Source organism: Pieris napi, chromosome Z (assembly GCF_905475465.1).
Source record: "Pieris napi chromosome Z, ilPieNapi1.2, whole genome shotgun sequence".
Taxonomy (NCBI): domain Eukaryota; kingdom Metazoa; phylum Arthropoda; class Insecta; order Lepidoptera; family Pieridae; genus Pieris; species Pieris napi.
The window spans coordinates 279,411-306,502 of record NC_062259.1 but is presented as its reverse complement, the minus strand read 5'-3'; the positions used below and the strand labels follow the sequence as shown (position 1 = coordinate 306,502).

The 27,092-nt window shown below is 35.4% G+C and overlaps 1 protein-coding gene across 13 annotated transcripts in view; it reads right to left on the bottom strand.

The window, feature by feature from the left end:
- LOC125062767 (talin-1) overlaps window positions 1-23,429 on the bottom strand; it is a 59,378-nt gene extending 35,949 nt beyond the window's left edge. For 5 of the 13 annotated variants that reach the window (XM_047668902.1, XM_047668904.1, XM_047668906.1 and 2 more), the window contains exons 1-15: window positions 6,266-6,416; window positions 5,964-6,067; window positions 5,663-5,804; window positions 5,007-5,198; window positions 4,534-4,612; window positions 4,155-4,323; window positions 3,709-3,881; window positions 3,401-3,562; window positions 3,146-3,237; window positions 2,331-2,419; window positions 1,749-1,868; window positions 1,220-1,358; window positions 994-1,074; window positions 263-384; window positions 58-159 (exon numbers count right to left, since the gene is read on the bottom strand). In XM_047668902.1, the coding sequence (XP_047524858.1) occupies window positions 58-159; window positions 263-384; window positions 994-1,074; window positions 1,220-1,358; window positions 1,749-1,868; window positions 2,331-2,419; window positions 3,146-3,237; window positions 3,401-3,562; window positions 3,709-3,881; window positions 4,155-4,323; window positions 4,534-4,612; window positions 5,007-5,198; window positions 5,663-5,804; window positions 5,964-6,067; window positions 6,266-6,335 (1,836 nt within the window). In that variant the 5' untranslated portion in view covers window positions 6,336-6,416. Of the gene's footprint in view, window positions 1-57; window positions 160-262; window positions 385-993; window positions 1,075-1,219; window positions 1,359-1,748; window positions 1,869-2,222; window positions 2,240-2,330; window positions 2,420-3,145; window positions 3,238-3,400; window positions 3,563-3,708; window positions 3,882-4,154; window positions 4,324-4,533; window positions 4,613-5,006; window positions 5,199-5,662; window positions 5,805-5,963; window positions 6,068-6,265; window positions 6,422-6,959; window positions 7,104-7,689; window positions 7,747-16,152; window positions 16,237-23,322 lie in introns of those variants that run through there. The other 8 variants (XM_047668914.1, XM_047668903.1, XM_047668905.1 and 5 more) reach the window with 8 other exon arrangements.
- Between the last annotated feature and the right edge of the window lie 3,663 nt (window positions 23,430-27,092).

Sequence of the window (27,092 nt, the reverse complement as noted above, 5' to 3'; positions counted from 1 at the left end):
ACAATAATTCAATTTTCTATACAAAAACGCTTTTTTCGCTTTCCTCTCATTAATTACCTGGGTTTCCTTGTCTTGGGGCGTTTCTTCGCCGATTGTGTGAAGAACGCTCGTCGAAGCTTCACCGACACGAGACGCTGCGTTTAGTAGGTTCTGACGCGGCTGGTAACATACATATGGAATTAGGACGGGTCTTTAAGAGACTTCTTAGGCATAATACTTTAAAACAGCTTGACCTGTCAACTATTAATAAAATAATAAACACCTCTTTAGTTTCCGGCTCCGCAGCTCTCAGCAGATCAGTGAAGGCGCTGCACAATTTCCTCGTCGCGTCCAGAAGACTGTCACCATTGTCGTCTTCCATCAGCGCAGCAATCATTTGGACACCTACAATTATTATTAATATTAATATCTCATTAGAGGCGTAACGTTGTCTGCACATAGAAAGTCCATCGGTTCTACGTCCTTTTTGAAGAGTCACAGGCTGAAGCCTAGCAACATTGATATAGAGCTTTCTCTATAAAATCATTAGAAGAATGTTGAAATATAAAGAGAGGAAATATTTGATTGCATTCCAGGTTCCAAAACTGGATTGATTGAAGAGAGGAGATGAAAAATCTTTTCACCACTAGAACGCAAAATTTCTGAATTGGCAAAGATGGAGACATCTGGAAAGCGTTGAAAGGCCTTCGAGAGGGGTCCATATCCACATGCGGAAACTATTGACAATAGACCAATGTGATGTACTACAGTTTTATAGACGACATCAATATCTACCAAAGTTTATTTAAGTAAAGCTTTAGGTTATAGAACATAACAGAACAGAATGAATGCGGCTGGAACTGCTACCACAGCATTTTTCCTATAACGGGGCAAACGGACAGGAGGCACACCTGATTTTAAATGATACTGACCATGGAATTTGCCAGAAACTGCCTTTAAACGCAAACTTCAATTCAGGTGATTCGGGAGCTAATAATAAACATCATTACTCACCCTTCGTCATCTCGGGTAAGTTGGTTGTGATAGTTGTGATAGCTGCTCCGACGGCCGTATGGTCCACTTCCTCTGTAGGTCCTGAAATATTGAGAAGATCAGCCTCCTGTGCCTCACACGACTTTTTTAATGAAGTTAGTAAAACGTACTACTTTTTGTTCATTTAGTACAAAATCAAAGTGAAAAAGTTAGAAATAAGTAATGTCATGTGAAAGTTAACACTTACCAGCCGTCAAGGTAACGACTTGCGCAGTCGCAGCATTCATGGCCGCGATGTGTGACGTCACCACTTGCTTGCTACTGTCCAGTGTGGATGTTTTCCAACGAATCGAACCCGCGTCCGATCCGAGGGCTGGCAGTGCCGCCTAAAATTATATTTCATGTTAAGACAGGATCACATTAACTAAATCTAAATGGTATTATTATTTTTTATTCCAAAGTTTCAAATTGGATTTTTTTAAATCTGGCAAACGTTAGTTTAAAATTTATTAAGATAATTAAGAGATTCAAACAACAACACATTACATTCATGCACTCACTCGTGTTGTTAAAAAAACATTGTAATTTTAATAAAAACATATTGCGAGTGTGTTGCCGGCTTTTTAAGAATTCGTACGCTCATTTCTAGAAGGAGTTAGAGTAAGGGCACTGTTGTTAAATAGTAAACCTGTTTTTTTTATTTAACTGTATTTGTGTGTTTAAATGTGTGTACCGTTTTTTGGCTCCAGTATTAAGAGTAACGTGTTTTCACTCACCCTGGTCAACCTTTCTTCTGTCTGTTTAATGACCTCTCTTCCCGAAGTGATTGTGGACAGCAACGCACGCTGCGGCTCGCTCAAAATCGATGTAATTCTGGTCTGTTGTACTTGAGACGCCTGATAATATAATTGTTCAATTCATTTTTTCTTACGTTAAAAATGCAGTGAATTAAAAAATAAATAGTAACAAATCATAAGGGATACAAATTGAGTGCCTTATCGCTAACAAGCTACTCTTCCAGGCAACTTTAGTAATGAAAGAAGAAGCAAAAAAAGTTATATAATTACTAAACTAAAATCTACCAGAATTATTGAATAATTCATTAAATAATTTTTATAATTATTGTTTAATTTTACAATTATTGTTTTGTACATTAAGTTCTTTAGCACTTAACATTAGTAGGTATTTTTTATAATAATTTATAATTGAAAATAAAAATTAAATCGCAATAAATTTGTATCAATACCTACACAGCCCATTTCGACAACTGCTAATCCATAGAACGCGTGAAATAAAAACATCTCCATGAGAACAAATTACACTTAAAAATAAAAAAAAAGAAGCAAAAAAATACTGACAGCGGGTGGGGTGTGTCCCGTAATGGCCTGCCCCGAGATGGTCGTCTGTTGGGCCCCCGTCATGTGGCCCACTGCGAACGGCTTGGCCCCTTTGTGATTTGTAAGCAACATAAATGAAAAGAAGCACTACAACTATGTATTGAACTGTTTTAATCCGAATTAATTAGAATTAAAACAGTTTTTAACTAATTTAAAACAACTAATTTATGAGTAAACTGGCTACTTTGTCGAACCAGTAATTTGTTAATAAATTATTAGAATTGAAACAGTTTTTTAACTAATTTATTAAGTATATCTAAATAACTTCGTTGATCAGTAATTTGTTAGTAAATTAATATATTATGTCAATGTGAACAAAAGTGAAATCGGTGCAACCTCTTTATAATTAAAGCTGGTGTTAGGTTAGAAGGAATCAATCTAAATTAAATACTCCCACAGGACGCCCATTAAGGACGACGTCCATATCGATGAAGTGACGATATCACTTCGACATATATATATTTTTTTAAATATATTTAAATGAATGTTGTAGTAGGCAATTGATTAGAGATAGGTTATGTATAAAATAGGCATTTAAATATTTTTAAATACATTTTAAGTAATTTTAAAGGAAATGATACATCCATTACTTTATATTCCATTATTAATATTTAATGTACGTACACACGTAGGTAACTAAGGAAGTGATCACAAATGTATTTAACTACAAATAATCTGATTACGAAGTATTTAACTAAAAATGTAATTGACTACGAAATTGGATATGTAACCAGTCAAAATGTATATTTCAATAAATAACTAATAATAAATCTCACCTTCAGCTCCAGGTCTCAGCACAGCTGGTTTCGCGACAGACTCCGTATTGACTTTGCCCGACTTGAATGTGTCGTGCTGTATTATGTTTGCCCTGGAGAATAAATATTAATTAACCATCTTTTTCGTGTTTTATTATTCTCCATTAAATATATTTATGATTGGGCTGAATGTTGGCAACCCGACTAGCGTTGCCAATACTAAAAATTACCGAACAATACAATCTTATAATTATTAAATGGATGCATTCCACTCACTTGGAAGGCGAAACCGAGTCCTCCAACATGGCCGAACCCTCATCCCCCTCGATCCCGAGATGGTCCTTCGCCCTCCGTTTGCGGACTATTATGTCAATGTATCCCGCGATCACCTGCAAGATCTGCTCGGCCTCCGTCGTTTGGACCGAGTAGTATTGATCACTGAAATTCAAAAAGTGTGTTTCTCATTCCTGAGGTCGAAGACAAAATGGAAAAGAAGTAAAAATCCGGCAACTTAAATGAGCATCCCGTAGGCTTGTTTTCCCTCTTGGGCTACAAAAAAGGAACCCCAATAGAACTGAACATACCTGTAATCTCCAAAGTCCAGCGTGAACGTGTTGGGACTGGCGCACCACCGCCGTACAGTGGTCAGAGGCCAGGTCTGAAGGATCTCTTTGGTCTTCTCATCCAGACGTAGAACGGAGTCCTTGGTCACACCGAGCAGTCGAGGCACCAACTTGTTCTTTCCTTTCATTTTCTCCTAAAAAATAATTTGTATTATAGTATGTTTGTAACTCAAATACTATTAAAAAAACATTTGCTCAGGATCCTTTATGCCACTGAAGACGAAAACTTTTGGTTGTCAGAATTGTCAAATCATTTTGCTGTCCAGGTAAAAAACAAGGTGAAAAGGAATTGTTACTATTGCTAAATAAAATCATGTCTCGCTTCCCAAAATATTCCCTCTTCGGAAGACTCTTTGGTAAGGTGGAAAATGTCTACATCTTCATATAATACGAATCCACAAACTCACCTTGACTAAGAAGAAAGCCACGCCGTAAGTGGGCAGGTCCCTGGCGCTCTTCGTGTAGAGTACTTTCGCATCCAACTCGCTCAGATTTATATGCTTTTTATGCTCTTTGAAGACCTTCTTTTCGATCCCTTTGACCTTCACGTACGAAGCCGGCAGGAATTCCTTTAAACTGGAAAATAAATAGGAAGATAAAAACTAGGGAAGCTACTAGATTCTATACAGGGTGTACCAGAAATTATCGCTAAGCTGGAGTTGGGTGATAGGGCAGGTAGTTTTTAAACCCAGAAAATTTAGACAAAAATTCTTCAAAATTATTGTTCTTCTTATCTGACAGTGTTGAAAATGTACAATGCAATAAAATAATAAAAAATTGACTCACTCCAAAAACCCAGTCGTGTGTTTGTCTTCCTTGTGATCACCGAACTGTATCTGGCATTGTAAGCCTGCAAACTCGCACGCTGCAACAAATTATTATTAATTTAAAATGATGTCACTGTGCGATAAGAGATCTCTCTATCTCTTACGGTTGAGGTTCAAATCGGCAGAATATTCCAAATTCTGTCTGCCACGTCTTATTCCTTTTTACTAGAATAAATACTTCTTTTCCAGAGCTGAATCAATTCAGATCAATTTCAAATTTATGTTCACCATAATTGTCAAGTGAAAGCGAATGTGTGGAGAGCAGTGTTGGCATATAGATAAATATAGATATTAGGAGCTGCAGCAGGCCTTTACCCGTGAATGGGTATATTATTATAAAAGAAAAATGTATATTATATCAAATCTAAACTAAATTCAACATTTGTAAATAAATGTTAGCACTATATATTAAATAAATTAACACCTGTTTACCTTTATCTTGTGTTATAGGGTGTGTCCCATCCAAGATAGCGTCCCTCGCCTGAACATATAAAAGATTCAGTTGAACCGGATCACGAGAGTCCACATTCCGATCAGAAAAGAAAAGTTTCCGACGTAGAAGAAGAGTCTCCGTCACATCGATGCCCTGTTCGCGTAATGTCTTCGACGGTTCCACCCAGTTAACTGTAAAAGAAAACTTTCTTCATGACAGAAATATGGTCATCGATCGCTAGTCCCCACTGGAAGCCCCTGTGTTGTGCGTTTAAATTACAATTATTCCGTGGTACAAAAGGAGTCTTACAACTGATGTTCAAAAAAATTTGAAGAAAATCTATTTGCAAGCATCTTCAGAGCAATCTATGAAAGGTCTTTTAAATAAACTAAGTTTTAACAGCTCTAACGTGCCTATACTATACAATTACACAATAGGATCAGACTTGATGTTTCGTGATGAAGACATGAGAGAAGAGAGTAATAAAGTATAGAACCACTAAAAATCAGTGCCGGTGACAGAAATTAAAAGCTGAGGGCAAGAGGATCACAAGTGATGTTTAGTGTTACCGCCGCTCATGGACACATGCCTGAAGGCTCGTGATTGCGTTGCCCGCCGTTTAAGAATTGGTACGCTATCTCAATCTCAGACTCACCCTCATCATCAGTCCTCAACTTCTTCCTGAGCTGTTCCATCTTCGCATCCCTCTCTTTCTCGTGATGTCTCCTGCGAAGTGTGAGAGTCCCATAGTTGGGCTTCTCACATGGGTCTGCCTCTTCCTTCTGCTCTTCTCGGACCTAGAGAAAATATACACTATGTCAATAGAGGAATTTCTTTTATAATTTGACTTTTTTCTTTTTCTTATTGCAATCAGGCCCAGGGGGTATAAGTTCGAATCACTGTGCACCAATGGGGTGCCACGGGTGTCTTTAAAACTAGTTTATGTAAATACTCACCAATCCATATTCATCATAGTTGGTGATACCAATCTTGGTACAGATGACCACCATCAAATTGGCAACCACTTGACTATCATCCACCAGCAGAGTCTTGACTGTACCTATAAAACAAAAGGTGGATTAAAAAAAACACACGACACTTGGATCCCCCACAATTGCTACCTCCTCCTCCTTCAGTGAATTATATATTAAATATAAAAAATATTTATACATCAAACACGTAACAAAAGGGGACTACTGAAGAACAGGAATGGATTTATTGTATGAAATTAAGATTTATTAATAATAAACAAACTCACCATCCAACATTCGAACCCGAAGATTCCTCGTCTTCTTATTATACTCTAACATATCCCCATTCCTCAACATATAATAGTCCAGACTCCGAGATGACTCCAACCAAATTCCCTTCTTATTATCTTCTTCAGATGCGAGGAACAGTCCATATTCTTTTGCTGTAGAGACAATGAACGTGATTTAAAAAAAGTGGCCAGATTATTATATATACCTATATATATTCTGATGAAAATTGAACTATTATGACTAAAGTTTCCGAGTTTGTTGTCAAAGTACGAAATTTAATACAATAAATTTCTTGAGAAGTAGTCACAAAGCAACCGCCACTACATTCAGACAAAGGTCTATTGAACAGGGTTTATCAAACATGCCATTGTTGCCAGGGTATAGGGCGACACTCAGCGGGTATTACAGTTGGCCTACAATCTACTTCGTCTTGCTGGTGAGCAACCCAGCTCTTCAATTGGTTTCTTAGTACCTAGGGGATATGTGCGAAGGCCGAAGTTGTGAGAGAAAGGCCAGAATCTGATGCACAGATTTAACAAAGACGTTGCTACTGAATCATTATATGTTCGCAGAGTAGGGATATTGTGTAATTAAGTATTTAATATTATATATTGTTCGACATTATCGTATTGGCTTAATACTGTAAATGTATGTATTTCAATCAACTGCAGGAGTAGCAGGAGTACTTACCATCATTAATGTTGGCCTCCAGAATCTTCTCCCTGATGATCCTACAGGCATCGTATACAGAGCTGCTCGGATCGAATTGGATGGTCTTCACCACTTTACCATCCTCTATCGAGATTTTCAGCGACAGAGTCGCCATTGTTGTACCTGTGTTAACAATGAAAATAGTTTTTAATGGATTCGATTTTCGAAGTTAAAAACTTGTAATTTTTTCCTACATGTCCTACGTGAGTAATGCTTTTGTTTTAAAAAAATATAAAGAAAAGTAATTAAAAATAGTTTTAAAAAATTATTAAATTATGATTGAAAAAATAATTTAGTTTGTTATGGAAGAGCTGGGAACCCTGACGCAGGTGTTTTTGCTTAAAAGGTTTCCCAAATCTTACATTTTGTAATGAATTATTATAACGAATAAACACAAAAATTTCACAACACAAAAGGCCGCGCAAGCTATATTTAGCATCATTATTTTATTACTTTTCATGATACTAAAATTACTTGTAAGTAACCAGAATCTTCGTAAAAGTATTATTATTAATTCAAGGACACTTTCAATCAATTCCAGAGGATTCGCGGGTGCGTTGCCAGTATTAAACTATTATATTATATCCTACTTGTTAACCGCTCCTCATTAATAGGCATATCTAAGCATTCCAATTCGTTATCACCACGTTATTCACAATCCTCTTATCTATTGGTGGAAACCATATCAAAATCCGTGCTGTATACTTACATATGTCAGCTAACTTCAACTGTTTGACTGTAGTTCTTTGTATGCGACGTCACTTTCCTGAAATGAGATTGTTATTTAAAAAAATATATTTAGTTCGTATTCCTACAGCTAACAAACATTATATATAACAAAAAACTATTCTTCAGCGTGGGTCTCTCATTTCTGAAAGGGAGAACCACGGCTTTGCACCAATGGATTTATGTGCCCATACAACTGTCAACTTCTGTTAAGGACATGAGAAAACCGGCTTTACACCCTTGGACGGTGTGTTTGACACTGAAGACTGATCACCTACATGCCTATTAGAAATGATTACATACAGAAACCTAAGTCCCAGACCACAAAGGTTGTTAATAAAAAAAACAGTCTTCTACAAGTTAAATGCAACTCCATCCGTGAGCAAATTCGTTTCTGGTTAAACCCTAAACCCATTAGACCTACACGTACAAGAAATAAAAATTTATCGACTGCATTCCCCCTTAAAATTAAATTCATATGCAAAGGAAGATCATAACTCCGGTTATATCATTTTAATATAGGCCATAAAAGTATTTATTATACTGGGGTGTTGGGTCATAAAGAAATTAATTATGTATTATGTATAAAACATCGCCTCGCCCATTTACGCTCAGCTACGCCTGTTTTAACTCAAGCTCAAAAGTTTATTCATATAGGTAGCCAAGTACACCTATGAACGCCAACAGAAAAGATGTTACGTAATGATGATGAAGTTCGCGTTTCGAAACAATTTCGATTTGTTGACTCAATTTACATGTAAAACTATTTTCATTGAATTTCTCGAGAATTAGAATGAGTATAGCATTAATATAAATAAATGGAGATAGAATCTCTGCAGCGCCTTGCCCCATGAGACAGTATCAATTATCGTAAGACGAAACTTCAATTTGTCTCTTTGTCAAGATGTCCAATGTCAATACATCAAATCTATTATCGTCTCGTGTTTCGTCTGTCAAAACATGTATAATATTTCTCTGTGCACATCTAATCTCTTCACAAGTCAAACGTGTTTGTCTCTTCATGACAGCGTAAACAGGGTTCGTACATTTGTCTTAGGGATGGTGGGGTACAATAAACTAGAAACAAGACGGGACAGTTCGCCTACTATCTAAAGTCTCGCTGTTGAGCAACCCAAGTGTTTATCACTCGTTTTCCTTTCTAGGGGATATACAAAGGCCGAGGTTGTCAGACCAAGGGCCAGAATCTGTTGCATTGATTTTACTAAGACGTTGATTCTGAATTATATGTTCGCAGAGTACACAGTAGCGATATTGTATGTCTTATCTATTTGTCTTAATTTTTTCAATATTATCGTATTGGATTGGTCCTGTTAACTATACTATACTGACTATAGAATCTGTTACGCCATCCACACCTATTATCAAAGCCACTGGTTCTTTGTGTAACTTCTTTTTCGTATGGTCTTATTTGTTGGAGTGCCTTATATGCTTAATCCATGGCCAAGACATAGGACCATCTGAAGACCCTTGACTCTAAATTTAACAATTTTTCTTATTCATTGGAATCTGTTGAGGCCAATGCACTGATGCGATAAGCGTATCAGCGTGCGTATGGAAACTTTATTAATTTACACAAATAAAATTAGACATGAGGGTTTAGTTTTAAATAATATGAGCTGTGCTCTACGGTTCCGCATTAATTCGGCAGCACGATGTTCTGTCTGAGGAAAGCTTTACCTAAAGCTTTTATACTTACAACTTTTGGGGAGCAATAGACGTCTTCCATAAAACTGTATTACATTGCTCTAATGTCAACAGTTTCCGCAGCATATAATTATAATAGCTAATTGTTATTAGTAATATTTTGCTCGCCTGTGGATGGATCCTTCTTAAAGGCCTCCTCCAACCCTTTCTTTATCACTAAAATACTGGGTGATATATCGCCAATAGCCAGTATTTTCCTGCTATCCCTATTTCAGTCATCAGTTCACCGCTTTCAGTTTTGCTTGCCCACTCTTTTTCTTTTTCTATTGTGTCTCTTTAATGTCCACCTGATGTCCAGGTGACAGATGACCAGCCCATTGCCAATTTATTTTTAAAGCTTGGTAGGTCATCGGTTGCTTTAGTTTTTTGTATAATGTATTATTTTGTCTTTGTGTTCCGCAGCATATAGGAATATTTATTGGTATTTTTCTTTATTTTATCTGTATTGTATATACTTTAATGACATAATTGTCCCACACACATATTGGCACATACTAAGCCCAAGAATGTCTGGGAGCGCCTCTATCATGGAAATAAGTGATGAATTTGACATAAGATCATATTCAGTTCATCTCTTAACCTTACCCCAAACCAGATTTGATAAACGCTCAGCCACTACTGTTGGTCGATATTTAATTCGCAAATTCGCGCATGCGTACTGTCAACGACGCCGACGCCGTCCTGTCTGGTGGCCAGACGTCTTGTTATGTCAATTTTTAATAGAAAAGGAGGCTCATCTGATGTTAAGTGATACCGCCCACAGACATGGACAATGCTAGAGGGCTCGCAAGTGTCGGCTTTTTAAGAATTCGTACGCTTTTTTCATCAAGAATAAGACAATTCTACACTGTCTACATATATAATAATGCATAATAATAATAATGAAGCCACTTTAATTCCATACTGTTAAAAAACATACATATCAAATGGTTCAAACAATTTGTATGACTCAAAAGTTTGTGATTAATAAGAGTTTCTTGCCAGTTCTTCTTGCCTGCTCTACGCCCTTGGCTTGCGAACCGGTAGTAAATGTAAATTTAGAATCAATTTAATATCTTTTCTGTTGACGTGAAGTGTACTTGGTTACATTTATGAATAAAGTTATTTTGAGTTAGTTATTGTTATTTCCATTCGATGTCAATCAAGAGTAGGTAATATGTTTGTATATTTCCCACTGCTTCTTAAAAATAGATGAAATATTGGAACGGAAACCGGAAGTCGTCAGCGGATATCGGATACGCTTTTCTATTAGCGAATTAGGGTGGAGTGGACGTCGATTTTAACATAATGGCCTCATGTAGGGTGGATAATGTAATATCATACTGTGACAAGATATTTTGTCTCAGTAATAAGCTGTACAGAGTGAACTTCAATGCAGGGTGTACCCTTAGTTAACGCCAAGACTTAATCGGATGATAGGGCACAAAGAAGTTATTTATTTATTTGTATTTCGTTACATGTATTCAAAAACAAATAACATAATACATAAAAATTATAAGGGATGCAACGGGCGGCCTTACCGCTATTATCCATCATATTTTTTTAGATGGCTTGTGTAGTGGAAAAAGTTCATAACCAAATCTCATTAAAAAAAATGTATAATATTTAATTATAATAATACAAAAACATTTAATAAAAGAAACTAAAAAGATATCACACTCATGAGTTGCTATGCGATACAAAAGATGGAACAGGATAGGATATCATTAAGAAATGTTAACGAAGAAGAGTTTTGAAAGATGCTAGGGACGAGCCAGTCGTATAGAGTCGGGCAGCCTATAGCGTAACATAATATAGAGAATGGCCGTCAACGCGCTCGCGAGCCCTTCGGCATTGTCTATGAGGGTATTACTTAACATCAGATGAGCCACCTGCCCCTTTGCCCCTGTTTTGTATTTAAAAACTCACACTACCAAACATTGTTACCATTCATTCTCATCTAAACTTGTGAAGCAAAAAACGTGTCAAAGCACGAGACACGCGGCCGCAACCTATGTTATCATCAAACCTTGCAATTAAATCCAAATTGTCCCATGATGTATGGGGTTCAGTCAATGGGTATTAGAAGATCCATTCATGAATGAATATTGATTGCACAAAGGGAAATAAGCTTTGGTAAATTTGTCAAATCACGGCTCCACCTTAAAACAGCTCCAAATTTTCTTCTACATAATTTCATCACTCGTTTACCATGCGATAATGTGGTGGAGCGTGCTCTTTAACCCCATACAAATTAATAGTTTCGATTATTTACAATTAGATGATTTTTGTTTGTTTTTTTTAAGTTTGAAATTTTGTATTTAAGATGTGTGTACAGGACAGCGTCTGTCAGGTCCGCTAGTTATAAATACAACACAAAGACTTTTGAATGCGTACGGTTTGCTCCATCTTTTAGTCGATACCAACTCCGGGGATATAAATACAGATAACACAACTTTTTCTACAGCTGTGATACTTTTCGACATTCAACACCTTTTGTCTTCAGTCACCGTGAACGTGAATTTATAATAAAACATAACTTCAAATCCGTTAAAAAAGTGTTGTCAATACTAACATAAACAGTGAGATCCAAGTAATACCAATTCAGCTCCAACTTGAGGGACCTTCTCAAGTTATTACGTAACTTATAGTGACCATATCTTTTTTGTTATAAATTGACTTAGCCATCGAATGATTTTGTATTATACTCTTGCAATAAATAAATAATAATTATTATTAACACAATGTATCTCACACGTAAAACATGTTTTAAATAGAAGTAATTATTATTTCATTTACTTAAAATATTAAAGTGGGGTTCAAGTGCACAGGCGCTAATAAAAGATTTAAGTTGGCACCTGATAGGAGACCCCAAGGCTGGTGCTGTGCAGCCAGGGTCCAAACTTTTAAAATTTATAAATAATATAGTTAACACTGTATATTTCAAATTAGTGTTTTAGGTTTACATAAGGAGTCATAATATAGGAGTCTAAAATGGCCAAGATATTATTTTCAATCCATTTTAACCACTCACGTAAAACACATGTCTAAATGCTATGTCGAAGAGAGTGGCATACCGACGATTTAGATTTTAGGTAATCGCCACACTTATGAAGAAAGTGTGAGTGACCAGAATCAGTGTTGGCTCAACAGATGGTTAAAAATTCAATTATTTGAGCCAGAGCTATTGAAAGTACAAGTTACACTCATGTGTTTAATCCCTATCTGAGTATAATGAGTCTTTGGAATCAAAGATTGCGCCAGCGTTATTTATAAAGTTTTGTTCGTGGGAGGAGTCATGGTGGTATTGTGGCATTCGCTAAATATAAATAAAAAAACACATTCGCAAATGGCAATTCGCAAATCAACATGATTAAGCTAAGCGCAAAACTCGAACACGGCTGGACCATTTCATGTAATTTGTTTATTCTTTGCACTCTGAGGAAGTATTCATAATATTTCTACTGTAAGTTGGTGCAACCGTTATCGAATGAATGCTCGACACCGAGGGTATTGACAAACGCAACTAGCCATTGAGCTATCACCGCTACAAAAAGGATAGCTGCTACTTTGTCAAATAAAACTTGATAAAACAAAAATAAAATAATTCATAAAACGCAATCGTAACTCTCGAGTACTTTGAACACGGGGCTCGAGTGGCACTTACCTCGTTCTGCTCATATTGCTGTCTCGTTCCCACTTAAAACAATACTACATTCCCCCTCACTCTCTCACTCCATGGCAACTTATATATTACTTAGCCACGGCGTATAAGGGAAAATCTTAAGGTCCCAATATAGAACCTTAATGTACACCGGGTATAAATTTCAAAGTTCTAAGGATGTGTTAAGTGTAACCCGGGATTGAGAGAGTGGGACCTCCGTCTACACGGGCGGTCCACGAAGGAATGTTCTAAGACCCCAGCAACAAGCCTGATTTATCTAACGGGGACCATCGCAAAACGCTTGGGGTTGCGTCGCGCATGCGCGCTGACTATCCTCTATCACCCTCACACAAAAGGGGATGTTATTCGGAGGGTGAAAAGACGCTGAAAGATGGAAATGCATCCAACTCTCGGATTTCCTGTGATATTGTTTATTGATTCGAATCGAACTCTACATTTTCGACAACAAATATAAGATAAGACATACTATTTTATGTTCTTATATGTCATAGGTGAAGCAGCTTTTATTTTGACCTTTATCTCTATGTAAAATAGATTTAAATGTGCTTTAAGTACCATCAAAATGAATAGATAGCAACAATATCATCTAATAAGACTAAAAATCGTCGTTCCGTGACTTAGCGCTAAGCGGGACTCCCATGTCATAATAAATCAATATAGGATTCTAGATTGATCAAAGCTTAGCAGATAATTAAAAGTATTAAATATATAAAATCCCTTTTTCATATTTATAATTAACTGAGAATATAAAAAAACATCGTTATTAAAACAACTCAAGAGATTAAAAATCCTTCTCTGGGTAGGTATTATGAGTTTTAATCCTAGTGGTATTACTTTTCATTTATGTAGTTAAAAGTCACTTGTTACATTTTAATTGAAATCCTTTAAAATCTCTGGATGTAGTAGGTTTGAACCCCGGCTGTCAACCAATACTTTCTGACTATGTATTCAGCACACGCTTGTACGGTGAAGGAATCGGACGGCCTGTTTCACCTGCCTATTAGAAAAACAAAACGTCACGAAATAGATCTCTGACAGAAAGCGTCCCAGACCTAAATCAATGTAGCGCCAAATTTTTTCTATGTTAAATCATTTGTCAAAATTTCCAAAGCCGTCAATCAATGACTAAAAATGGTAGATGCCACAGCGGGATAAACTATTATGCTAACACTATCTCAAACGAATCACAATTTTCAGAGGGTAGCAACAATTATGCATATTCTGTGCGACGATGCGAGCTTAATGCTTCAAGACTTGAGGGTGTTGACAGGAAGGGTTCCAAGTTGTCATAGTTTCCAAAGAAAATATTGGGGATGGAAAGAGGTTAATTGTGGACTTGTTCATAAACAATCCAGATAGATAAATCACTTAACTGCCTGCAAAAATGAGGGTACACCCAATTGTACGGTTCCTAATTGTGTATATTGTTAATATTATTAGGGAAAGTGATTTCCCTTTAATAGAGACTGTAAGTAGTATGTTTTATTGGACACTTTCTAATGTTAAATATACTTTTTAGTAAAGTTTAAAATTAAGGCCATCAAGGTGATGCGCACGAAATTTTGAGTTAATACCTACGCTGATGAAGAGGCAGGAGGGATCAACCCAAACAACTCCTCAGAACACTTTGAATATGCATAGAGACGCAATGTCTGCGTGGGGAGAAAGAATCAAGCCGATCAGAAATACATAGGAGATTGAAATCGTCCAGCCCTTCGCTGAAATAAAGAAAGAAGCTGGTATTTATGAGCACCATTACCCTACCAGAATGAGTGAGTGTAAGACTTCTTTACTATTATTATAAGCACCTCACACAAGACTTTGTATAAACTTGTAATTCAAAATTAAATAAACTATTATTATTAGTCTAACTTTGTATATATTGTCTACAAACATATATATTGTTTTGTTATATTCCATCTTTGGCTATATGTTTAGTATTCGTTTCTTGTATATAATTTATATTAGCTGTAATACTTATGGAAACAGATACCAATCTCACTCAAAATATTACTTTCATAGTCACCTATATTATTGTTTCATTTAAACGAATAGCTTTAACTGTATTAAACATTCAAGGCTTTAAACTATTTATTTATAAAAGCTTGCAAAAGCTCGGCACACTGATAACATGAATAATAATATACAACTTCTAATGTGAAAAGCAGTTATTATAGGCAAACATAACATACACAAAGACGATAAAAATTATAAAATAATTTCTAAGTGGGAGCAACAATAAAATACAGGTATTTAAAACTATATGACAGACGTGAGTATATTTAAATAAAACTATATATCTGTATACTTTAAATTTGGCACTACATGTAGCAGAATTTTTTATCACGCCACATGATAATTTATCTTTATGCGGGGTAAGTCAGAGATGAAGAGAAACAACCCTCGCGTGCTTTTAAGCAACATTAAACCCCCACTGCGTGAGCTAGGAAATCTTTTTACGTTGTTTTGTTTTTATACTGCACTTTTAACCGAGTATATTTCTTTCGTGTTCTATCCGTGGAGCAGCGTTGGCCTAGTGGCTTCAGCGACTAACTACCCTGAGGGCGTAGCACCGATGAACTTGTGTGCGCATTTAACACTCGCTCGGAGGAGGTTTTCCTTAATTTGTTATTAACATAATTCGAAAGCTGTTCAGTAGAAATCGAACTTTACTTAAACAAATAATTAATTTTGGATATAGGACGCATCCTGGCAATAGCTCATTCAAGGTTCGGCTGCAGAGATTCCGCGAAGATGTTCTCTCATCATCTACCGCATTCACCATAAAGAGTTTTCACAGGAGTTGTTCGGATTAATATCTGCAGCAGAGTTTCATCAGTCGTCGAGGTCCCTTCCCACAACTGAGCGTTGAAAGGCAGTTTTTGGGCACCTACTCTATGTGGAACCTGCCCACTGAAGTATTTCCTAACCAATTCAACTTAGGGTCCTTCAAGAAAAGAGTATACCAATTCTTAAAAGGCCGCCAAAGTAGTATATTTATGTATTATGTAAGATACAATTGGCTGACATATATTAAAGAAATAAATCTTACCTTACTTTTCGTTATCGTTTTCGTGTCGTATGCGATCTCGTGAACACTTAAAGGCACTTTTGGTGGTCCAACTCTTCACATCTCAATATCTGCAAAAATGTGAAATAATACAATTCATTTTCTAATTTCTAAGATCTACAGGACAGCTATAAAAAGCTCCCAGCACCAATGGATAGCTATGTTGATGGGTGCGTGCGTCACCAGATTTAGGAACTCTTTTTTAATTACTGCTGTGACCTCATTCAAAAATCATTTAATCATATAGATAACACATTGTACACTTATGATCGTCAAAAAAAAGAAATGTATATGAAATGCTTCTAACTTTCACTTAGTGAACTAGTTTAACTTCATTTAGTGCCAGTTCTCAAATCAAGTGCGTAGAACGGAAGAGAAGAACTGGCAATAAAATCTCCTGGAGATTCAGGTCGCTAGTTTCGCAGCCTAGTAAACTGTGTTCCAGCCTTTGACGTAAATATATTACAATGAATTTAAAAAAAAATCTCTCCTATTATAGCTCTCCAGACGTCCGTTTCATCAAAATGGATAAATTTTTGAATGCAGGTTTTTCTCAGATCTTCAGATTTCAGAAATGCTTGGATAATAAAAAACTAAATTTAAGTTAGAACGCCCCAACAATCCTGCCACCGAAAATAATGACAAAGGCTGTATTTTTTTGAATTTTGTTGTTAAATATCTCGAAAACTTTCACAACCTCCTCTCTCCTGGCCTCTAGCCATATCTATCTCTATCCATTAATTACGCCACACCCTGTATATGCCACGAGATTAATTGAAAATTAATAAGTACTTATAATTAATAATTAAATAAACACAAAGCGGGTTTATTATTGTTTTCATTTAGAATTTTTAATACAAAATGAATATTTTTGGGTAGATAATGGCGTCTTTTATAAAACTGTATTACTCAAACTCAAAACTTTATTGCATTCCTTATGTACATAATTTATTACAATAATGATTAAGGACCTTGGCTAGGCACAGCAATGTTGTGAGAGGGCATGCTTTATTATAGTTCATTATATTCTTATACATTCCTATTCTTAGTAGTACATTGCTCTATTGTCAATAATTTCCGCAGCATATAGGTAGGTTTCTTTATTGGTCTCTTTCCTCCTTGAAAATATTTTATAGCCTATGTTCATCATAGTAAGGTTCTAATAGCGTAAGAATTTTTCAAATCCTGTGTTTTTGGAGCCTATTCAATGTAAACAAACCTCTCTCAAAACATAGAGAAAATTTTGAAAACACTACAACCATCAATCAGACAGCCCGGGTCGAGCTTTGGGCGACTGGAAGGCGGGCGCCGCCCAGACGTCGGGCGCCGACTGCCGCCACTGCGGCGCCGCTTACATAACATTAAAGACATTGTTTTGACAATTTCCGTATTTCGCAGACACCACACCTATCATTAGTATATAATTCAAGTACAAGCTTGAAATTAGTTTTAATTGAAGTTTTTTATAATAATTTAATTGCGGAAAGAAAACCTTCGTAGCGTTTGTGATGACCTGGATACCATTTTACTTGTCAATTCTGTTACGTTATGTTAAGTGATAGCGCTATGGGTATTTTAAGTACTCTTTAAGCATATTCCGCGATAGCTTAAACAAGTCATGGCTTAATTCAATAAATAATTATTGCTGCAGTCTTTAGCCCGTCTCAGCAAAACACTTCCAAATAATAATAGTGCATGACAGCAATTGCATCCTACATACTTTTTAAGAGCTGATATTGAAAAACAACTTTCCAAACCCTAAGGTGTTGCGAGGGCGCGCCCACTCTGACATACTTCCGGTAATATTATCAAAATCCATCATTAACCTGCTTTCTAGTCCAACAGAACGTATACGGTTCTTACAAAACCAACAATTTTAAATTTGTATCAATCAGAAAGAAAAGAGTATATCAATTCTTAAAAGGTCGGCAACGCACTTGAGAGCCTGCTGGAAATGTGAGCCAGAAGGTCCATGGGCGGCGGTATCACTTAACATCAGGTGAGCTTTCTACCCGCTTGCCTACTATTACATTAAAAAAATATATATTTTAAATTAAAATTGGTTATCCACGGCCACCGAAACGTTACTTCTGTATTAGGATGACCTGTTATCACAAATCTTTCAAATAATTATCTCAGGTTCAATTTCACTACTAAATATACCATTTTTATAACGAGATGTATGTTCACCTTAAACAAAACTTGTTTATTCAAAGTGACCATGACATACAAACATATATAACATGTCATCAGAATATTTCATTAGAAGATGCTTAAAACGTATTTTCATAATTTGGGTTGCCTGTTGTGTATTTATTTCCATAAAAAGGAGCAAGGGGAAGAAGAGGGCGCCCTAAAAAAAGGTGGACGGAAGATATATTCTTAGAAGCGTTAGCTAAAAGCTTCACTCGTGAAGAGGTTCCGATCAATATTAAGTGATATCAGAGGGCTCGCAAGGTCTGGTCGGTGTTTTAATAATTAAAATTATTCGTACAACATAGCAACGAAAAAATAAGAAGCTGTGCTGATCCAGTGCATTGTACCAAATGTTACTAATGATAGGTTTTAGGAAGAAATTACTTGTATTTTGTTAACGAAACACAGTAAGGAAATTTTTAAATTATATACTAACAATATTTCAAATTATCTCGCCCCACTTTGAGGCACGCTAGTCCAGTGGCTTTAGCGTACGAGGCTTTCTTCCCTGAGGACGTTCTTTATATAAGCCCATATAGCATATGAAGGAAACCGGTCTTAGTCATGTGTCAGGCACAAGGCTGATTACCTACTTGTCCACAAACATGATCGGAGATACATAGGCCAACACCTATGCGTATACCTTATACCTATTTAGGTCTCGGCCTCAGATTTCTGTATCTGTTACATGATTTGACAATCTAATAGACACACACCGTCGTGTTGGCACAATTAATCGTATGAGCAAATGCTAAATGCGCACATAGAAAGTCCATTGGTGCACAGCCGGGGTTCTACGACCTCCGGGATGAAAGTCGAACGCTGAAGCCACTAAGCTAACACTGCTATTGCTGCATCACAAATAATTAGTAGTTAAAAAGAATTCTATTTATATGTTGACGCATTAATCAGCTCAACGCTGTATCGACAGGAACCAAACACCGTTACTTCGCGGAATTAATTCCACATCTCGCATTACGTGTAAACAAAACGGCATCTCAGGGGCTCAGTGGTACAAATGGCATTAAACTAGGGAAATACTTTTTGTTTGATGTTGTAATTGGTTTATTTGAAAATTACTCTGTTTTACTCGTAATTTTTTGCTAAACAAAGAACAAAATATTTCTAATAATATATATATATTTTAGAAAAGATAGCTTGTAACATATCTTTTCTTTCTTTACAAAATGCACAGTCCATTGGTGCACAGCCATGATTCAAACTTGCGACCTCTAGGCCAACAATGCTCCGTTAACCAATGAAGCTTTTAATCATTACACAGTTTGACGCGAACGTGAAACCGACCTACATATTATATTTAGTATACGTCCGCTGATGTAATCATTAAACTGGGCTGTTCCTTATGACTTAAAATCAACTCATGGTAAATTACTTATGGACGTCAAAGTAGGTGGTCTAATTCCACCCATACCACCTCGACGTCCTTCGTTCACAACTGAGCACCACCACTATGTGGAACCAGCTTCTCACTGAAGTATTTACGGACCAATTCGTGTTAGGGTCCTTCAAAGTGCTTACCAATTTTTAAAACTAATAATATTACGTATGCATGAGGTAAATGATATTGTCGGTCCTAGTGAATTACATTAGCTTAGGCTTTTTTTTAAATTCTAAGTGGCGTTTGTGATCGGGTTAGGTTAGTTTAAAACCAAAAATTTGTACCTTCTTTCATTCATTTTACATATCATGATTTTTTAATTAATTTCTATGGGGTTAAAGAGCATGCGCCCCGACATTATTGCCTTCTTCATCCATTCAATCCATTGTACACTGTCTCTATTTGAAGGTACAACCTCAGCGTTAACCTTTAGGAACTGGGCTTTTATAAAAAAATACTACTTCACAATTATCTACACTAATATTATAAATGGGAAAGATTTCATTGTTTGTTTGCATTGAAATGATTCCGAAACTACTGGACCGATTTAATGAATCCTTTACGAGTAGAACCGTACATTATCCTTGATGAACATATGGTATAGAATATTTTTTAAATTTTATGGTTCTGAAAGAAATTATGATGTGAAGAAGACTAAGTTAAATCCTAAACCGCTTACTTTTTTTTTTTTAACTTAGGGAAAGGTATTGCGCATGCGACTGCTTAGTGCGGGAGGGTTATGTGGGACTCGCGATTATGCATACCCACTATAACCCCAAGACAGCAGAGCATTATCCGCTTCCCGACATGCGATGCGGCGGTGCCTCAGCCTCTCCACGCCCAATGTTGGTTTGTGAGGATACTTGACACAGCAAGTATCCTTCACATACCGGGCTATACGCTTTCAATCGCCTACGCTGCGGCAACTATTGATAATAGCGCAAAGTGATGTAATACAGTTTTATAGAAGACATCAATATCTACAAAAAAGTCCGTAACCATGTCTAGCAAATAAAACATTATTTTTACATTTAAACATCTACCCCACATACACACCTTCACCTTCACTTACACTATCACACAACACTTAATAAATGTGAAAAAAAAAAATGCTTTAGGAACATCATCAACCAAATTAATGCTGGTTAAATGGCAGAACACACCTAGTTATAAATATATTATAAACTCCAGGTAATGTCCCTCGATTTCCCTCCCCTTTTCCCAAAAGCGTCAAAATCACTCGGCTTTGGTTGGTTGATATTAATAAAATAAGTAAAAAATACAACCTAACTACTGCTACAGTACAAAAATAACAGACAATGCAATAGCATTCAAATACTATGTTATTACTAACACTAGTCTGAAAAAAACTTTTTATCTAAAATAGATTTTTCTTTCCATTTAACAGAAACTCTTTGTAACATCAAAATAGAGTTTACACTGTATTTCAATAACAAAGTATGCAAAAACTAACTTCTGTTGTTTGAATAATGAATAACATTGTCTAAGCATTTATTTATGTAGCCAGCACCTTATATGGTATTATTAATCAAGAAAGGTTTTGCATTTACCATGAATGCCTTACTCTAGCGAAATACAATATTATATAATACTCAGCATAGTAGTGTTTTACATGTGTATATAAGACTAAAGGCATTTTATATACCTTTGCTTATATAACACAAGTCAACAAAAAAAATATTTTTCTTTGAGTCTGTTATTTAGTGAATATTTTCTGATTGTATACATCGAAAAAGAAGCAGAAACTCTATTTATAATAAATAAAGTTTGCTTTTGTACCTTTACACAATGTATATACAATACAATGTAAATAGAGCTCTTTCATAAAAAATAAATTTCGTTGTAGTAACTACAAAAGCAAACTTTAATAGATAAAAATATTTTTTCTTTAATTAGTTAGGCATAAGTAATCAAAATCAGAGGTACAGAACGCAGACTCAAAATTCGTGTTGACCCGTGTAATTGATCTGTTTAGTTGTCAACATGTTAGCTTCCTGTTTAATAATTATTCATAAGTAAGCTCAATCGGTTATAGTCACCTAAGGTTGCATAAATTTTTGACCACATTTAACATCTGCTTGTATGGTGAAGAAAACCAATTTGAGAATACCGGCATGCCTTTGTAGGGTCTACCTACTTGTCTTTAAGAAAAATAATGATCATTAAACAGAAATCTGAAGCCAAGACCAAGTGTTGTAGCACCACTGGTAATTTTTACACACACTTAATTATGTAGTCAATGTGATAGGATTTATTATAAAAGTAACCCAAAACTAGGTCAGATAATGATTATTATTTTTCTCCCAGCCAGGCTAAAGTTGACTATGGCACCCTGTCCTACAGTTAAAATTTCTACTGTTTTAATAAGACAAATATGTGATAAATGTTAATTCAATGGACAAATTGACATCGACATACCCTTTTGGTTTATAGGGAGTCTTAACCAGTATTTATTATACATACATACTTTATGTTGTGTCAAGTCATAACTATTACATTAGATTTTCTAGTAATTCCAATATAGTATTCAAGCCATTTCTGTCAAATGGTAATTAGAATATTGAACTTAAGGGTTCAGAGTCAAGGGTTAGGGCAAAATATGACAAACTTATAAGTCTTTGGCATAAAGACATATACAGTATTCCTTTTGATCATACATAAAATTAGGTCTATTACAGTTATAACACAATTTAACATATTTTTCTGATAAATTGTAACTGTTATATGGTAAAAAGACAAAGGTTAGTGGATAAGTTATAACTGTGTAAGTATCTAATACATTTCTCTTAAAAGTCTTTATATCCGTAACATTATATTATTAGAACCTAACCATCAGGTAAGACCAGCATAGCATCTTAAGAGCTATGGCCTATGAATTCATTTAACTTGGTATAAGAACTATAACATTTAATGATATTTGCAAGGTTTGTGGTCATCTTCATCCAGAACTGCTGATTTCATTGAAATAAGTCAATATCCTGATTTATCTATGAGAGATCTATTTAAAAATTGTGATGTCATTTCTATATGGGTATATGTAGGCGCTACAAGGCCGATCGAAACTTGGTTGTTTTTACGTAAATTCAATGCTAAAATACTTAACGCATTTCGAAGTACGAAACCATACATCTTACGCCCAAATTTGAAATACTGCAGTAATCGATAATTGACAACAATTAAGTCTAATAACGGTTCGAATAGCAATTTAGTCGTTTCAGAGAAGGAATATTTATATTTACGTAATGTATATTAATAGCGAGAATAATAAGGAAATCACAAGGTGTTAAAAATTTTCGATCGATATTTTTATATGTAGGAAATCCTGAAAGCTCGGTCAAGATGGCGGGAATATAACCCGGCCAAATCAAGTGAAACGGGTATATGTGGAGCGCCAACGCTAATGACCCGACCTCAATTCGGTCGGGTTATACTTCTGATCAGACAGATGTATGGATTCTCATTTCGTATTGGAAAACTATTAAGTTTTGATAATCGACATTACATCACAATATACACTAAGTTATTATCTTCAACTACTCACCGATTTTGTTGATTTTAAACTCTTTTTTACCACTTTGCACTTAATTTTTAGCACAAGCACTCACACGCCCTTCTGTGTGTAACAACATCACGAGCACACTGCTCCCCCTGGCGTGAAATTAGTCAAACGTCACTTGACGCTACATTCATGTCAAATTAATTGAAATTTCCCTCGCTATTAATAAACTTTACGGATAATTAACATACCTACTTTTAGTTTACTTTACAATAAAATAAACACCATACTTACAATAAACACTAAATGCATTCAATAATAATGGTGTCGTTTGGCTATAATAACAGTTGTAAGTTTGGACTGAAGTATTGATTTTTGTCGGCATCTGAATCATCGTACAACTACGAGAGGCGATTTCGCGCATTTCGTGAGCCAAGCTGACTCATCTATATTTTTGTTCTATTATTTCTTGAGCTAGGGCAATGTTTCAGAATATAATTGCGATAAATGGAATTGGTTTGCGTTATGTGTAATACTTTGTTAAAACTTTAAAAATCGATGTTTTCCAACCTACGGGGTATATGACTATATTACACCCTGTACACTTAAATATCCTTTATCTTTAGGACCACTATTATGAAGCAACTATTAATCAATTATAATTGTTATTAATAATAATAATAGCTTTTTAATTCCGATACTTAAATACATTTATATTAACACAAATGGATTTACAATTAGTATAAGATCCCGATATACAACGACCTTCACTGAGATGCTTATTTAATTAAACGTATTTTATATTTAATTTAATATAAAATATATTTTTTTAAATATTAATTAAAATACTCTGGACTGAAATTTGCTAGGCAACCCATATGGATTATATTTATTGACATATTAAATTAAATATAAAATACGTTTCATTAAATAAGCATCTCGGTGAGGGTCGTTGTATATCGGGATCTTAGACCAAATATAAAAACAATTAATTAGACATAATGAACGATCGCGTATTTTTGAAAACACTGGATATAATATTTTGTAATTGGAAAGCACATAATAGTATTGAAAAATTACAGAGCAAAGTAGACAGCTTCGTTTATGTGTTAAAACGAGTAGGTAGGGGAATCTGGTAACCATTATACGGTATTAACTGCATGATGTATGTATGCATGATATGTTTCATCTATATTTAGATATGGAGTTATTGTAGTTTGGGTAAATTCAGTCGAAGTTCTAAAATAATATGGTATTTGAGGCTCGAAACAATGTATTAGAGCAATTAGTGGAGCAAACTATCTTGATCGTTGTATACCTATGTTTAAGAAGCTCAAATTCAAATTTTATCTCTTCCCTGTATGTACGTTTTATTTTAGAAATGTTCTTATTCGTTCACAAAAACATAAATATTTTTAAGTCAACGGGAATAGACATCTGTCGAAGTAGACATGGGGAGAAATTGGCTGTGCCAAAAATTAATCTGGAATTGTATAGGAAAAATACCTTTTGTATGGCAATCAAGGTTTATAATAATTTACCAAAAACATTAAAAAAGATGTTCCTACTAGAGTTTTTAAAAATCGACTTCATGTAAGTACTACTTTTGAAAATAACTTATTATTCTATTAATGACTAATTGCGTGAAATGTTATAATTAATATTAATTGATAACGTAATAATATGTTTTAATCATGTGATATTTTATCTTAATATAATATAATGACTCATAATGTATATAGTAACTACTATTGTAATTTGCACGCCATTATGTGATGCAGAATAAGCGAACTTTAGATTGTACCACCATAACATTTTTATACCATATTCTTGCAAATAAATTATTATTATTTCTATCGTCTTATTATTTGAAGGTATCTGGGTGCCCTTCGGCATAGGCCTCCTACAAATCCCGCCATTCCTCTCTGCACTGTGCCAGTCTCTGCCATGTATCATCTGTTTCCTGTGGTCCATCCTCTTTCTATTGTCTTCCTCTTTTGCGTTTATTGTACCTTGGGCACCAGTTTAGTACTATCTTCCTCAACTTTTCTGATCCTCTTACCATGTGACCCGCCCATTCACTTAAGTTTATTATTTTATTGTGACACCATAGGTCAGAATATGATAAATGCAATTTCATTACTTTACAGGACAAGCAATTAAATATTATTAAGAAATCTTGAAGGCTCTATTAAAATATGAAACACTCGATACATGAATGAATGTACTTTATCATTGTCTGATCTATGACCACAGATTTAAGTATACTATATCATTATTATAATTATTATTATATTATACATTTAGTCCACAAGGGACTCCTTTTACTGATATATTTTAGTTATTATATGTTAAGTTTAGTTATTTATTTCAATGCATTTAGTTAAGCAAGATTGTGTATTAATATTTGTGTTGTTTATGATATAAATAAAGTGTTTTACGTAATAAAATTCTGTGATTCACATTATCTAGTTTTCCTGTTCCACCATTCATGAATAATTGTATTGATACGAATAATACACACGACCTGACCTCAATTTATTATCGAGTCTCATAATTTTTATTATTAATATTATTATTATTTAAGAGGAGGCAAACGGACAGCAGGCTCACCTGACACTAAGTGATAAGTGCCCATGGACACTTACATTGCCAGAAGGCTCGTGATTGCGTTGCCGGGCTTTTAAGAATTGGTACACTCTTTTCTTGAAGGACCCTAAGTCGAATTGGTTCTGATATAGGTACTTCAGTGGGCAGCTGGGTTCTATATAGCGGTGGCAGCAAAAACTGCTTTAAGAAATGCTCAATTGTGGAACGACGGACGTCGAGGTCATACGGATGGTATTTTGTATTCTGCCTTGACGTCCGTTGATGAAATTCAGATGCAGGTATTAATCCGCACAACTCATAATGTCTTATAATAATAATTCTGTGGCACTTTAACTTCGAACCATGAAGCATTTCGTAGATCATTTTTATTTCATAGACAAGAAGGTGATCAGCCTTTTGTGCCTGACACATGTCTAAGGCATGCCTTAAGATGTTTTCCTTCATTCGAGCAAGTGCACAAAGAAAGTCCAGTAGTGGTACTGTGAATTCTATATCCATACTTAGACGGTCATTAGGTCCGTTGTGGGCTTCCTGGGCACTTCGCAGGGTCGAGATTGCTCCGAATTCTGTTCGTTGGGAAGCCACAGCCACGCATTCCAGGACTACGTGGGTGACTGATTCCTGGTTGCCTCTTCACAAGGGACTGTCTTGCGAATTTTAGAAAGGGTAAGGTGGGGCATGGTACAAAAATGGTTGGATAACACTGGTCTAGAGAAATGGCATGGATTTGGATTACAATGACATATTTTAAGGTAAATCTGGAGAGCTAACGCAAACTTGTCCATACTAAGACGGATACTGGTAAAAATCGCCAGCGCATCATGAGTTTTTTTCGATGAAGCGATTTTAATGGAACTTGGACTGTTGCCTAAGTTGGAATATACACTCAATTTTGGCATTCAAGGTTGCGTCAGCTCTATGGATATAGAGAAGCAACCCACTGGAGTATGCCCGAACCATTTCGACTTAGGGTCCTTCAAAGAGCGTACCAATTCTTAAAAGGCTGGAAACGCAATTCCCTCTGGAAATTTAAGTGTCCACGGGCGGTATCACTTAACTAAATTATCTAATATATTTAAAATATTTTACAAACAAATCTTTGCGAAGTTGATTTTTAATATGGCAATATTTTTTATTTATAGACATAGATGAGGCGAGTCCAAAGATTTTGACAGCTGCTCTATACTCTTTGATACGACAATGTC